Consider the following 14095-nt stretch of genomic DNA (forward strand, 5'->3'; position numbering starts at 1 on the left):
TAAATATTCTAAACAATCTTGATCCCATGCTCAGACACTCTCCTTACTCAGATGTTATATGTAGTACAGGTGGCCAAGAATCCTACAACCAAGTATTTTGCCTGGTGAAATGGACTAGACTTTCCTCGTGGTGTAGTGACCATGACATTTATCTAAAGAAAGTTTCACTACAGGATGGCTTGCTTTATTTAGTATACTTGATTGACAAGAACCTGTTACCATTTTTATGGTTATTATACGTGTTATAGTTGTTTTTTTCTCCCAGTCTATCCTTCACTTACATTTTTGCAAATAAAAAAAGTGTTTTCTGCCTTTTCATTGGTTGTGTTTTTTTCTGAAGGGTTTTCCTGTTGTTTAATGTCTGATTTGGTTCAAAAGTTTGTTTTTACCATTGTGACTGACTGTTGGAGTTATCTTGCTAACATGAATATAGTTTCTGTATTGCAGAAATGTGATGTCTGTGGAGATATAAGAGTGTAACTCATGGCAGGCTTGTTAAATGCATTCTGTATTTGGGTGTTAGAGGCAGACTGTGAGATATGTGAAAACACAGACAAAAAAACCTAACTTTGATCGAATAATCTTATTCTGAAGGAGTCAAAGTCTGAAAAGGAAGCCTCTGAACCATCTACTCCCCTGTGTAAAGTTTCTTCCTCTGATACTCCTCCTATTATAGGTTCATAGGCAAGTAGTAGGCTGTCTTCCCTTGTGGATCATTATAACCCAAGCCAGTTTCACTTGGCAAGAATCAAACCCTGTACCTGTGAGGCAAACACCATAACCATTATGTAACCCAAAAAGTAAAAAAAATCTATATGCCTAGGAATCATGAAGTGTCTTGTTTCTAGAGAATGTTCCTGTCTTCCAACTAAAGAAAGGATAAGGAATCTTGTGCAGAGTTTTGTGTTTTTTATTGACACTCCTGGTTGTATAAGACCACTGTAAGTATGTAAATCTGAGTTTTCAAGATGGGATAATATGTCTTCTCAGTCAGAAATGGACCTTTCCAAGCTTTCACTACCTAGGTGCTGTTCTACCAGGTCTTCACATTCACTTTTTCCCATCAGGTTTGTTTTGCTGGATATAGACTGTATGAAGTTGTCAGCTGCCATACTGCAGGTACGGATGGATTTGTGTCTTATCCCATCCTTTCTCATTCTAGGCTGTACAGGGATAGAGTCACCTCCCTCTTCTTTCCCAGCCTCCTCAGGCTCCTTCAGGACTGACTGTCTTCATGACCCCTATGTGTGGGGTCAAGGGCTCAGGCCTGATAACACTGCCACCCTTTTTGGAGCAGATTTTGATTTCAGAGTTTTCATTTTTTTAAATCATTGAAACTAAAAGAAAATACATCAGTATGGGCACCAGATGGCCATCCAGAATCACCATCTCTGCTTTATCTGCTCCAATATCGGTGGATCACACTGATGAGTACTAAGCTATGTGTGATGCTGCAGGCATTGAGGACAGTCTCTGGCTCTGTTACAGGCCCCGTTTTAGAAGCACCCCCTTCCCCTTGTTACTAGTTTGCACAGAAAGCATGTCCACCATGTGTCTGAGCCTCTGAGAACTTCATGGCATTGGGACTGAAAGTCTTAAGCTCTCCAGCAGAAATATGAAAATGAGTCTATGCTTAAATCTACCTCTTCTTCTTTCTACCTGAACACTTCCCCACAAAGGTGGCATGGAACAGCAAGGGACTGTATAAGAATAAGCATGTTGACTTCCTGTGAGTCTACAACACCAGACATTGATGAAGGAGGCAAAGATATTTCTGCAGTTTCCATTTCCTACACAATCCCAAGTTCAGAGAAGTATTGTAGCTGATACCAGGAAAAAAGGGGTTGGCTAGTTTCTTCACGCTTTTTTCTCCAGAGGAAGTTCTGTCAGAGACATTTTATTTTAGAAAAAGTTCTACAAAATGTCCTAGGTGGTGACTGAGAAGCATTCCTAGAAGAAAAGCAAGCTAGATCGGCAGTTAAGGTTGGATGTGACCCACCCCACAGATATTAATGATAATGCTTCTATCAACAATGTTGTATGATTGAGAGCATGGATTTTATGAGTATCCCTAATTATTTGAAGCCCATGAAAAGCCTTTAAACGTGATATAAAGTGATTTTTAAATGGAAAATGTTGTATAAAATGTATTATTAGTATTTTTATTGATTATTTATTTATTGAAGTTTTTTATTGGTTAATTTATTTATTTTACATTTGTTAACCGGGAAAGTCCAACTGGATACATATCCATTTTCAGTGGAGGCCCCAATGAGAAAAGCTCCAGAAATACAAGATTAATTTAACAAATAAAAGTATAATACCACCAGTTCAGATAACAATGCATATATACAAAGATTACAAGAGATAATAAGCTGGCAGAAAATTATTTGAGTTAGTTTAGGTAGTAAGGAATAGGATGCAGTATACTATCTGGGTAGAAATGCCAGTAGAAATGAGGATGAGAAAAAATATAAAGCAAGGAGCACATTAGAGAGGTAGACTGAGGGAAATTAACCTGGGCTAGAGCAGGTACATATCCAGTGGTTGGTGAAATAATTTTTTGCTGCAATTTTAAATTTCATTAGAGAGGATTCAAGGGTTAAAGCAGGAGGGAGCGAGTTCCAAGTTTTTGCTATGTAGTTGGAGAATACTGACTCACCAGCATGATTGCAAGATTTAGGGGTCTTTAACATTAATTGGTCATTAAATGTTAGTGGCCTGGTACTGGTGTGAGGGCTAATTAAGGGTTGTATTCCTGGAACTCTGTCTGGTTGGTTAAATATTTATGGGCTATTGTAAGCTGATTATAGAGAAGTAGGTTTGAGAACTCGAGCCATTTTAGTAGTTTTAGAAGTTGACAGTGATGTGTGCGATAGGTAGACCCTGTAGCAAATCTAGTGATATGGTTGTAGCAGATTTAGTTTGATTTTTGAGAGGTTAGTGAGAATGGGGGAAGCATATAGGAGAGTGGAGAGTAGGTGGGTGCATGCTGTGTTGGTTCTGGCCAAAGGGGTTAAGAAGGCTATGTTTCTGTAGAGTGAGCCCAGTTTTTCATTGGTGGTGTTGATTATTTGGTTAACATGTAGGTAAAATTTCAGATTGTTGTCGATTAGTACCCCAAGTAGTTTGTTGTGGCTATTGGGGGATATTATGGTACCGTTGGATGTGATTCTGAAGGTAACCTGAGGGGAGCAACGGGTTGGGGAGAACAGAAATAGCTTGGTTTTATTAGCATTTAGTAGTAGATGTCTACTAGACAACCAGTTTTTGACTAAGTTAAATGTTTTCGAGGTCTGGGACTGGAGTTCTGGTAGGGAGTTGGCTGAGCCAGACCAAAGTAGAGTTGCCTGCGTATTGTATACAGAGGTAGCTTTAGGGGTGGCTGACTTTAGATCATTAACAAAGATTGAGAATAGTAGAGGACCTAATATGGAGCCTCTTGGAACTCCTAATGAAACAGGTAGAAGGGTGGAGAGTCTGTTTTGCCAGATCACTGCCTGATTTCTACCATGAAGGTAATGTTGAAACCAGTTGATAGTTTGGTTACGTAGGGAAAGTTTACAAAGAGAGAGTATTAACTTGTTATGACTGGTCATTTTGAAAGCTTTAGAAAGGTCTAAAAAGAGAGCTGATGAGATTTTGCCATTGCTCCTGTTCTGGTTGATGGAGTCTGTGAATGATAGCAATGCTGTTGTGGTGCTATGATAGGGTCTAAAGCCATGTTGTGAGTTTGTGAGAAGTTTGTTCTGTTTTAGGTAGTGCATAAGCTGGCTATGAATACATTTTTCCATGATTTTGGCTAATGGTGAGAGGATGGCTATGGGCCTATAGTTGGATAATGCTAAAGAACTTCCACCTTTATGGACAGGTATGACATGTGATACCTTCCAGATGCTGGGAATGGTGGCTTCTGTGATTGTCCTATTTATTAGGATCGAGATAAGGGATAGCAGTGACTTCAGCTGCCAATTTTTAAGTATTCAGCTGGGAGCCGGTCAACAGCCAGGGTAGTTGGTTTAAGTTTAGTCAAGAGTTTTTTCTGATGTAACTGGTGGGGATGGGTTGTAAGCTAAAGGTAATCTCGTCATTGGTGACATTTAGTTCCAGACAGTCAGTAGAGGTGTCTGTTTCCTGTTTGGCTAGGGTGAGTATGGTATCAGTAAAGAATTTATTGAAAGTATCTGGTAAGTTATCAGTGTTAGTCCCTGCCGGAGAAGAGGGGGTTGGTGTGGTAACATTGCCAGGTCTTAATATTTTATTTATACCTGCTCAAAACCTTTGTGGTTGATTTTGATGCTTGGTTAGTAGGTTATGGAAGTAATCGCTTTTGTCTTTTTAGAATGGATCTTTTTGTGTCATTCCTAAGTTGCCTGTAGTTGAGCTGGCCTGTTACAGATTTGGTGGTTCTCCATTTGGACCAAGCTGAGTTTCTTTCTGAAATTTTTATTTTGGTACTTTTAGCAAGCCAAGGTACTGGTTTAGGTTTATCTCTGGAAGTACATGGGGGTGCATGTGAGTCTAGGATAGAGAGAAAGGTGGAATTAAAGTAGTTTACGGCTTCATCTAATGGCAAATGGCAGAGTATAGACCAAATTGTTACAACAAATTAGATCAGATTGGAAGCTGTAAGGATTGACATTCTTTTTATTCCTGATTGATAAATGATCTGATGGATTTTATTAGTTTTGTTTTTTATGATAAAGATAAGGAGGTGATCACTTAAGTCATCTGGGAGGGTTCCCGAGTTGTAGTTGAGGTTGTTGGTTAGTGAGTATCCAGTCTAAGAAACTTCCTTTGTTATTATTTTTATTGAGTCTAGTAGGAGCTTTTATTAGTTGGGAGAACCCATATAGGTTAATGTGGTTGGTTGGGGTTTGTGAGGAACATAGGTTCCAGTCTATGTTGAAATCCCCTAGAATAATAGTTTCTTGGGGATTAGAGTTAGATGGTCCATTGAGAGTGCCTTCTAAGGTACATATATTATTACCTGGGGGAATGTATCCACACACAATATTGATATGTTTCCTGTTGTTAATTTTAATTTTAGTGATTAAGATATCTGCATTATTGTATGTGGGAAGGTCAGGGACTACTTTGATCATTTCAAGGGTGTTCTTAAATACAAGTGCTACCCCTCCACCCTTTTTCCCTGTACAGTCTGACCTTAGAATGTTATAGCCTGGCGGGAGAATTTCATTGTCTGCCATGGTAGGTTGTAGTCGGGTTTCTGAAAGACCGATAATGTCTGAGTTATATATAGCTATGAGAGCATGTAAGTCCTGTAGCTTGTTTTTAATGCTTCTGATGTTCAGATGAATTACCAAGAGATTAGATAAGGATCTTTGCTGGAGGTAGGTGGGAATGGGGGGGGTTGTTGATTCTGCAGGTGTTAATTAGTGGGTCTGGGTTAGGGTGAATGTCTCCATCCTTTAGTATTTTAGCCTGGGTACTCGCTATTAGTTTGGTTAATTTGAGAACTAAGTGTAGATAGTGTCTAGTTTTAGTTGAATCAGGTAAGTCTTTGGCTTTATTTGTGTGACTGATAAATGGCTTCTGGTAAATTGAAATATTGAGGTCTAATTTATTTGAGAGAGTGCGACTGGGTAGGGAAGTTTTGGGTAGTCATAGCCGAGGAGATATTGTTTTTCATAGGCGGTTTGGTAATATGCACTTAGTAGGATGGGGAGAAGTATAAGTAGTGTTAGACGGTTTAGAGGCCATGCTGAGTTAATGATAGAACACATATTCAAGGGTTGGATAAATGGACATTGAGTAGGAGGGATAAGATGATTGGTAGGTAATTGATTTAATTAATGTTAATAAGGGGGCATATAGGTTGTGTAGTGTAGATTGTGTGTATTTCTGATGAAGTTCTCCCTTTGTACTCTAAGACCAGGGCAGGTTTTGCCTCTGCTGTTTTGCAGGGCCTTCTTGCTGCCCCTTCTTCTATCTAAGCCTCCTCCCTTTCTTCACTGCTTTGGGATTCCACCCTACAGTTATGACTGCAACAGTGAAACACGAAGAACATAGTACAGTTGTGTACACCTACCATAAATGTAGATGTTCGAGTGTCTTCACTGTTGCAGTCGGTGTTTCCCTCCCTCCTATCCCCTATTTTTTCACTTTATGGTGTGTTTGTGTTTCCTTGTGGGACTCATTTTTTGTTTATTGGGGATTTCTGACATCTGGGGCAAGAAAGGCTGGAGAAGATGGCGTCGGCTGAGGGCTATGTACCAGAGCGTACTGACGTCAGGGTACTAGCTTGTGCAGCCGACGCCGGACCCAGACTTTGTGATTCTGGCCGACCTCGGGCTGCCTGCCGGCAGGATCACCCTACAGTTATGACTGCAACAGTGAAGACACTCGAACATCTACATTTATGGTAGGTGTACACAACTGTACTTTTCTCACCATGGAACTGTTAAGTGGGGAAGGGAAACTGTGAGGGGGACTTTAAGTTTAGGGAATGGGGGATTTTAGGTTTAGGCAGTGACTGGGAGTTAGCGCTAGGTTAAGGTTAGGGAGGGGGATTTTAGGCTTTAGGGATGACTGGGCGTTAGTGCTAGATTAGGATTAGGGAGGAAAGGGGGGGTTTAGGTTTTGAGAGTGACCGGGAATTAGGGTTAGGTTAGTGTTGGGGGAAAGGGTTTAGGGAGCAACTGGGAGTGAAATCTAGGTTAGAGTTAGGCAGGGGGATTTTTGGTTGAAGCAGCAATCGTGAGTTAGCTCAGAGTTAGGGTTAGGGAGGGGAGGAGGGTTTAGCTTTAGGGAGCAACCGGGAGTTATCTCGGAGTTAGGGTTAGGGAGGGGAGGGATGGGGAATTAGGTTTAGGCAGTGACTAGAATTTGTTTAGGGTTAGGGTCAGGGTCCTGGGAGGGGTAGATAGGTTACTGTTAGTACATGTGAATCAGATTGTTGGGAGTTATGGCAGTGGCAGCAGGAAGGTGTGTCGCAAGCAGTTGTAGTAGAGCTGAGCTGCTTCTCTCCATGTCTTGGTTCAACTCGTTTTGTTTGCCCTCGCTCTGGCTCATTCTGCTCCCCTACCCCCATTCCCACACACCACCTCTTTCATTAGACTTATGCTATCCTAGAAACTCCCCCTCAATATTCACCCAATCACCTTCCTCCACATCACTTCCTCCCATCAAAGTATCTCCACTTCCTTCTCATGCATCCCTTTCTCGAAATGTCTCTCCTCTCTCAAAGAACAATACTCCTTTGTATTCTGTCCCTTTTTCTCTTACTTCAACACATGCTACAGCGTTATACCCCAAACCATTATTTCTCAAAACCAATTCTCTAACTGGGCTTACATGCTTCACTCATTGTCCTAGCCTATGTTATTCAACTCCTCTCCTCTGTGCCAAACTTCACATTCTCTCCACCAACTACTTCCTATACTATACACCCAACACTCAATGCCACTTCTTTCTCTATACAATCTCTAAGCTCTCACATATACGCCATCTCTGCTACACCCTTACATCACTTATCTGCAATGGGGATATTCACCCCAACCCTGGGGCCCCACCCCCTTCCCTCTCTTCAAGACCTGACTCCCCTAAAAGTACAAAAACACTTCACATAACTACACCATATCTTCAAAGTATCTGTAATAAAACCACCGAGTTACATGCCTGGCTGTCCCAGAATAAAACCAATATTCTAGCTGCAACCAAAACCTGGTTAAAACCCACTATGCAAGATTCTGAGTTTCTACCTGCTAACTTTAGTGTACTTGGGGCAGATAGATGTAATAAAAAAGGAGGTGGTGTAACATCTACCCCAGCACCCCTTGACATATCTCACCTTTTACAGACTCTATTTCTCATTTCCAAAATGCTGAGATTCTGATCTCCTTTCCAGTAATCAACTGCACAAAAATAACTCTGTATTATTGTCCTAAACAACCCCCCCCCCAAGAAATAATATACCAGTATTAGAAAATATCCTTTCTTGGATTACCCATACTATAAAAAAATGAAACAATTATCTTAGGCGACATGAATATTGATTGGGCTTCCATTTCCTCTAACCATTCACCCACCAGCATAAACTTGTATCAGTTCACCCAATTAATCAACACCACTTCTAGGTACAACAGTAAAACCAATGAAGGTTCCATTTTAAACTGGGTTTTTGTTTCAGACCCCTCCAAATATGTAACTTCTGGCAACATGTCTAACTCCATCATCTTCCTGTCTATGCTATCCGAACCTGTTCATCCTTCCCTAAAACCCATAAAAACTTTTCCAACGTCTATCAAAATTTAACCGTCAGACATTTAATAGCATACTGAAAAGCTTTATGTGGAATACCCTTAAAACTCTCCCACTGGATGATGCTCTAGTCTACCTCAATAATTCCTTTCTAGAAATCTTAGATAGTCTAGCTACGGCCAGAACAAAAAGAGTAAAGTTCAACCATACCCCCTGGTTAACAAAGACCACTAGAGAAATCATGACTAATAGGGACAAAGTATGGAAACTCTGGCTTAAATCTAACAAACCTTCTGACTTCATCCATTATAAACAGCTCTGAAACCAAGATAAAAAACTCATTTCTAAAGACAAACAGCAGTACTTCTGGAACCAGAAAACAAACAAAAAAATAAATAAACTCAAATTCTTCTGGTCTTCCATCACTAATCTGCTACACCCCAGCACCAAACCCAATCCCTTCCCATGTCCTGACTTGCTTTCAGAACATATAGCCAGAATCTTTAGGTCCTACTTGATTGATACTATTGCTAACACTACCTGTACTTTTTCTTTGCCCCTCCTAAATAAAATTAGCTCTACCCCCTCTTTCCTCCTCCCTCACAACACTCTATACCTCAGACCCTCCCCGATACCCCATCTACTTTCTATCATCCCTCTCCAAGCCTTAGCACCTTCCCCCTTATCAGCACACAGCAATCCCTGCCAGAATTCAATCTCTCACCCATCCCTACCTCCTTCATCAAAAAACTCCTCCGAAATGTAAAGCCATGCTATAATTCAGCCGATAGTATTATATCCTGCTAAATTCCTTAAAATTGCAGCTGACTCAGTAGCTTATCCTATTAGTATTCTTATTAACAAATCTATACAAGAATCATATGCCCCTTGCCTTTGGAAAAAAAGCAATCATCTTACCACTTTATAAAGGAGGCCCATCAACTGATATCTCTGATCTACGACCCATTGCTATACTTTTCACAGTCTCTAAACTCCTTGACAAATGTGTGCGACAACCACTCACACTAACTTCTAACCAATAATATCCTCTCCACAACACAGCACGGTTTCTGTCCAGGTCACAGCACATCCACTGCACTAATATACTTCTTAATCATAGTCAGTAAAGCCCGAGACTCGGGACACATTGTATCAGCCCTTTTTTTGGACCTGTTGAAAGCATTCAACACCATCTGTCACTTTATCCTCCTCTCAGCTCTGCAGTATAGGGCTAACCCGTCAGTCACTTAAATGGTTCCGAAGCTCTCTCTCCAACAGAGATTGTGCTGTTAAATGGCAGAATTCTATTTCCCCCTATCTTCACAACCCTACAGGTGCCACCCTAAGGGTCAATTTTAGGTCCTCTTGTGTTCAATATTTTTATAAACAATCTCCACCAAGCTACCCCACATGGCTCCCTAGTCCAGTATGCAGACAACTCCACTATAGTCTGCTCTGCCCCTGACAAATATTTTGCAGCAAAATGCCCAAGCAGCATTTTCCACTGTAGAAATTTGGCTCCACAATAATTACCTTTCTGTAAATGCCAAAAAAAAACTAAACTTATGGTCTTCACTCCCAAGAGAAGCATATCTGTCAATAAAGCCAGCCTCAATGTATTCTCTCTTAACTCTACCAAAATTGAGCTAGTAACCCATACCAATTTGTTAAGGGTAATAATCGATGAAAACCTCAAATTCGATTTGCACATCCAAAATAATATAGGTAAAACACACAAAAAACTTGGGTTACTCTACAGACACAATATATTCCTCTCCCTACCAACTAAACAAGTATTAGCTCCATCTTACCTGCTTCCCTCTCTAATCTGTGGCGCACCCTTTACTAACCAACCTGCAGTCCTCTCTGAAATCAAAATTAGAAATTTACTATAACAAGATTGCTAAATTTGCTTCTAACAGTCACTACTCTATTCATCACTGTATTGCCCTAAAAAATTACAGTGGCTTGAATTCCCCCACTACCTATTACTTCAGCTCATAACTACACATAAACATATTCATAAACTTCAATACTGTCCTGCTCTTAGCTCCCCTACTTGTAATTTACAATCTAACTAGGCCTTTGCGATCTGAGCACCAATTTTCTCCTTCAAGTTTATAAACCCATATTACCTGCAGGCGAGTTTTTATATTCCTGGAATATTGCTAGAATATGGAATAACATACCCACTTCTATTCATATACAACAAAGCCCCTCTAACTTCAAAACTGCACTGTTTAATCACCTCCTCTCCAGTTGGGCATGTAACTGCTCATTTGCTTCCTCTGCCATTACTTAATTCTACCAGTTAGTCCTAAATCTGTTCTTATCTAATTCTTGCCCAACTTTAGTCTCCGTGATAACGCCTAACAAACTTTCAAGAGGAGAGATGATTATTGTGTCTATTTTACCTGGATTACAGTTTTTATTACCAGCAGAGCATTTGCTGAAGTTTTATTCATTGGATTTTGTGCTGCTGATCGAGTGTTTTAATAAAACATTGAAGGTAATCACTGGCTTCTTTTTTGGACTGTGGTAATATATATGTGTTTTACATTGAATTTGTGGTTACACAATCTTTCAAATACACCTGATTCTCCTAACTTCATAACCATTTCTTCCCCTTTTCTGTCCCCCATCCCACTTTCCTTTTACTTCTGTGTTCGTATCTCTTCATAAGGTCTAGGACTGACTCAATGCAACACCTGAATTTACTTACACTCCTTGGTTGCATAACTGTATAACACTGACCTATTTTTTTCTTCTTTTTCTTTTTGCCTTGTACATGCCTTGTTATTATTTATTCCCTGTTCAATGAATATGCCTAATCTTTATTATATGTATAATACTTTTTAACTACTCTTCATATTGTTTGGATATTTCTTTTATGTAATTTCCTTGATAGGTTTGAAATTGCTTGTAACTTTGCTTGAAATTTTATCTAAGTTCAGTACGTCTCCTTGGAGCTTTTCTCCCCGGGCCTCCACTGGAAATGGGCTTTGTTTCGCCCAGTGGTCTTTCCCAGACAACAAATGCCAGTAAATAAAATAAGTAGAATAAAAGATCCTAAATGTTAATGTCCTGCTTATGAACAGCCTACTCTAGATTTGGATAAGAGTGGTGGTACAGAGAGCATTGTGCCTAAGGGATAATAGCCAAGCCTGTAAGGTATTGTTCATTGCTGTGCAAACTGAAAGCTGACATTTCAGTTATAGTGGTGAGGAGGAGGAGAAAACAGAAACATGCACATCCATCATTCTGAGTGTAAACTTTCAATTCCCTGAAGGACTAGGAAACCAGAAACATGCACAGCCATCATTCTGAGAATACATTTTCAATTCCCTTGAGGATTAGGAAACTAGAAACATGCACATCCATCATTCTGAGATAAACTTTCAATTCCTTGGAGGATTAGGAGACTAGAAACATGCACATCCATCATTTTGAGTATAAACTTTCAATATGGAGGATTAGGAAACCAGAAGTATGCACAGCTGTCATTCTGAGTATAAACTTGAAATTCCCTGAAGGACTAGGAAACCAGAAACATGCACAGCCATCATTCTGAGTATACATTTTCAATTCCTTTGAGGAGTAGGAAACTAGAAACATGCACATCCATCATTCTAAGTATAAACTTTCAATTCCATGGAGGACTAGAACAGGATTTGCTGCTGCAGTTTTGCAAGGTGTGCGTGTTTCTTCATCTTAGCTCTGTGTCCAAGGTACATGCTACGTTAGCGCTGTTGCTAAGCATGATGAATGATACTGCAGTACTTATCTTCATGGTGAACATAGTGCAGTTGTGCTAGCATCCTCACAATAACAGTAAATGTTTAAATACAGGGAAAACTGGTGTTGCATAGACTCTCTGGCTAATTCCATATGATCTTAGCCCTCCTTCTTGCAGTCAGAAAATCACATGGTATATGGTAGAGTCAGTCTGTTACTCATACCTTCAGCCCCCCCCCCCACACACACACACCTTTTCGATAAGGATTGTAACAAACTTCCCTGATTAGCACAATCCCTTTTCGTGTGATATACAGGTGCAGTCATCCGTGATATGTTTACTTATTCAGAAAAGAACAGACAAAGGCACAGGCTGTTCTTTCTTATGTACCCCGGATGCTATAGTGGCATTTGCAGCATAAGAGGTAAACACTTCTAAAATGGGGATATCCAAAGTTATGGAAGTCAGGATCAGTGATGGTACATTTGCCTGTGCCTAATTCCCAAGTATTGTAATTATGTTGTTGCAATAATCCATGCGTTTTAATATCTACAGTATAGTGGGTATGCTGTCACTACTGTACTTTTTGCTGCATTTCTTCACAGTAAATGATAGTAAGAATTTTTTTTGGTGAAAATAGTACCTCCCAGAACACTAAATGCAATCATTTATAAACCAGCATTTAATATAGCAGACATAACCCCTGAAATCTCAACATAATTGTTTATAAATTAAACTATTTCTCTGTGCTGCCATGCTGCAGTGCATGTTTACCACTGGCATACTTTTTTTTTCATCATTATCTGAATAACTGCATAACTGGATAGATATGGATGAGATAGACCCACTTGTGTAAATGAAGGGAAAAACATAATCATTAAAGCTATGTTTGTTCAGTTTTGAAATCGTATAGGATACCCGTTTGTACTGTGCTTCAAATCAACAAGATTAGTTTTAATTTGACGTTAGAAGATGTATTTATGTAGCATGGAACATTGGCGTTTAGAGTGTTGCTGGTATTGTGTGAGGTATAAATGAAGAGTTTGTTGGTAACAAAGTTCTTAGTGCTACAGTGGATGCTAACTGTTGTGTTATGACATGTGTTTTATTTTTTACCCCAGGGGTTGCAGCTTATGTTGGCTGGCAGAGTTCGTCTATTCTGAAACCTCTCTTGCAGCAGGGACTGAGTGATGTTGAAGAATTTGTCATCTGTAAAGCTCTCAATGCCCTGACCTGTATGTGTCAACTAGGGTTACTGCAGAAACCACATATTTATGAGTTTGCCAATGATATCGGTAAGTTCTGTAATCTTTAACTAATTTTATGTGCTTTAGGAAAGAAATTGTTGTTACTGAAGAGTTTCAAAGAGAAAATCGGTCATTTGAATGGTTTGCGGGCATTATGGAAGGCAAAACAATAAAAAACGATGAAACCAGTTGCCTGAACGATCCGACCAACAAGCATAAAAGGCAAAGGTAAAAAGAAAGAGGCTCAACTCCTTTGTTGCACGTACCACTCTTTTATTGGAACTCACAAAACTCCAAAGCACATTAACGCTTTTCCAAAACACCCTGCATTTTCATTTCGAATGACTTCTTCAGATGAACAACGGAATGCATATCTACAACACACCCATCCTTATATATCATTTAAATTAATTGTCTGAAGTTAATCAATAAAACAATAAAACAATTAAATAATTTAATTTAATAAATACTTCCACAAAAAAACATACATAATATTTACCTTAACATATAAAAAGAAACGCACTATAAAATTCATACACGCAAAACCTAATCCTTAAAACCTACATTCTAATATAAAATATTTTTAATATTATTATACAATAACTATACCTTTAAAATACGTTTTAAAATGCATGTAAAATACTTCGTAGGATAGTCATATACTTTTAGTATCTGTGTTAATTAGCACCATCTAGTGTAAAAATGTGATATTGCACAAATGGAATACTAAAAAAATACAATTTATAAAGGTGATTTAGAATACACTCACAGAATTCTAAGAGACAGTAAACCTTTTTGTAAAACAAAATCAGACCATATAAATAAATAACTAAAGTTTTGCTGCCCTCATCTTTAAAACTGGGGCTAGGGAAACTGTATCGTTCAGACC

General features: G+C 39.2%; 1 protein-coding gene across 5 annotated transcripts in view; it reads left to right on the top strand.

The window, feature by feature from the left end:
• The window catches only part of PIK3R4 (phosphoinositide-3-kinase regulatory subunit 4), a 1126702-nt gene that overhangs the window by 250713 nt on the left and 861894 nt on the right, over window positions 1-14095 (top strand). For all 5 annotated transcript variants that reach the window (XM_044066738.1, XM_044066737.1, XM_044066739.1 and 2 more), the window contains exon 7: window positions 13081-13254. In XM_044066738.1, coding sequence (XP_043922673.1) covers window positions 13081-13254 — 174 coding nt within the window. The remainder of the gene's footprint in view (window positions 1-13080; window positions 13255-14095) is intronic.

This window comes from Protopterus annectens, chromosome 3.part1, assembly GCF_019279795.1.
Source record: "Protopterus annectens isolate FY-2018-M chromosome 3.part1, PAN1.0, whole genome shotgun sequence".
NCBI lineage: Eukaryota > Metazoa > Chordata > Ceratodontiformes > Protopteridae > Protopterus > Protopterus annectens.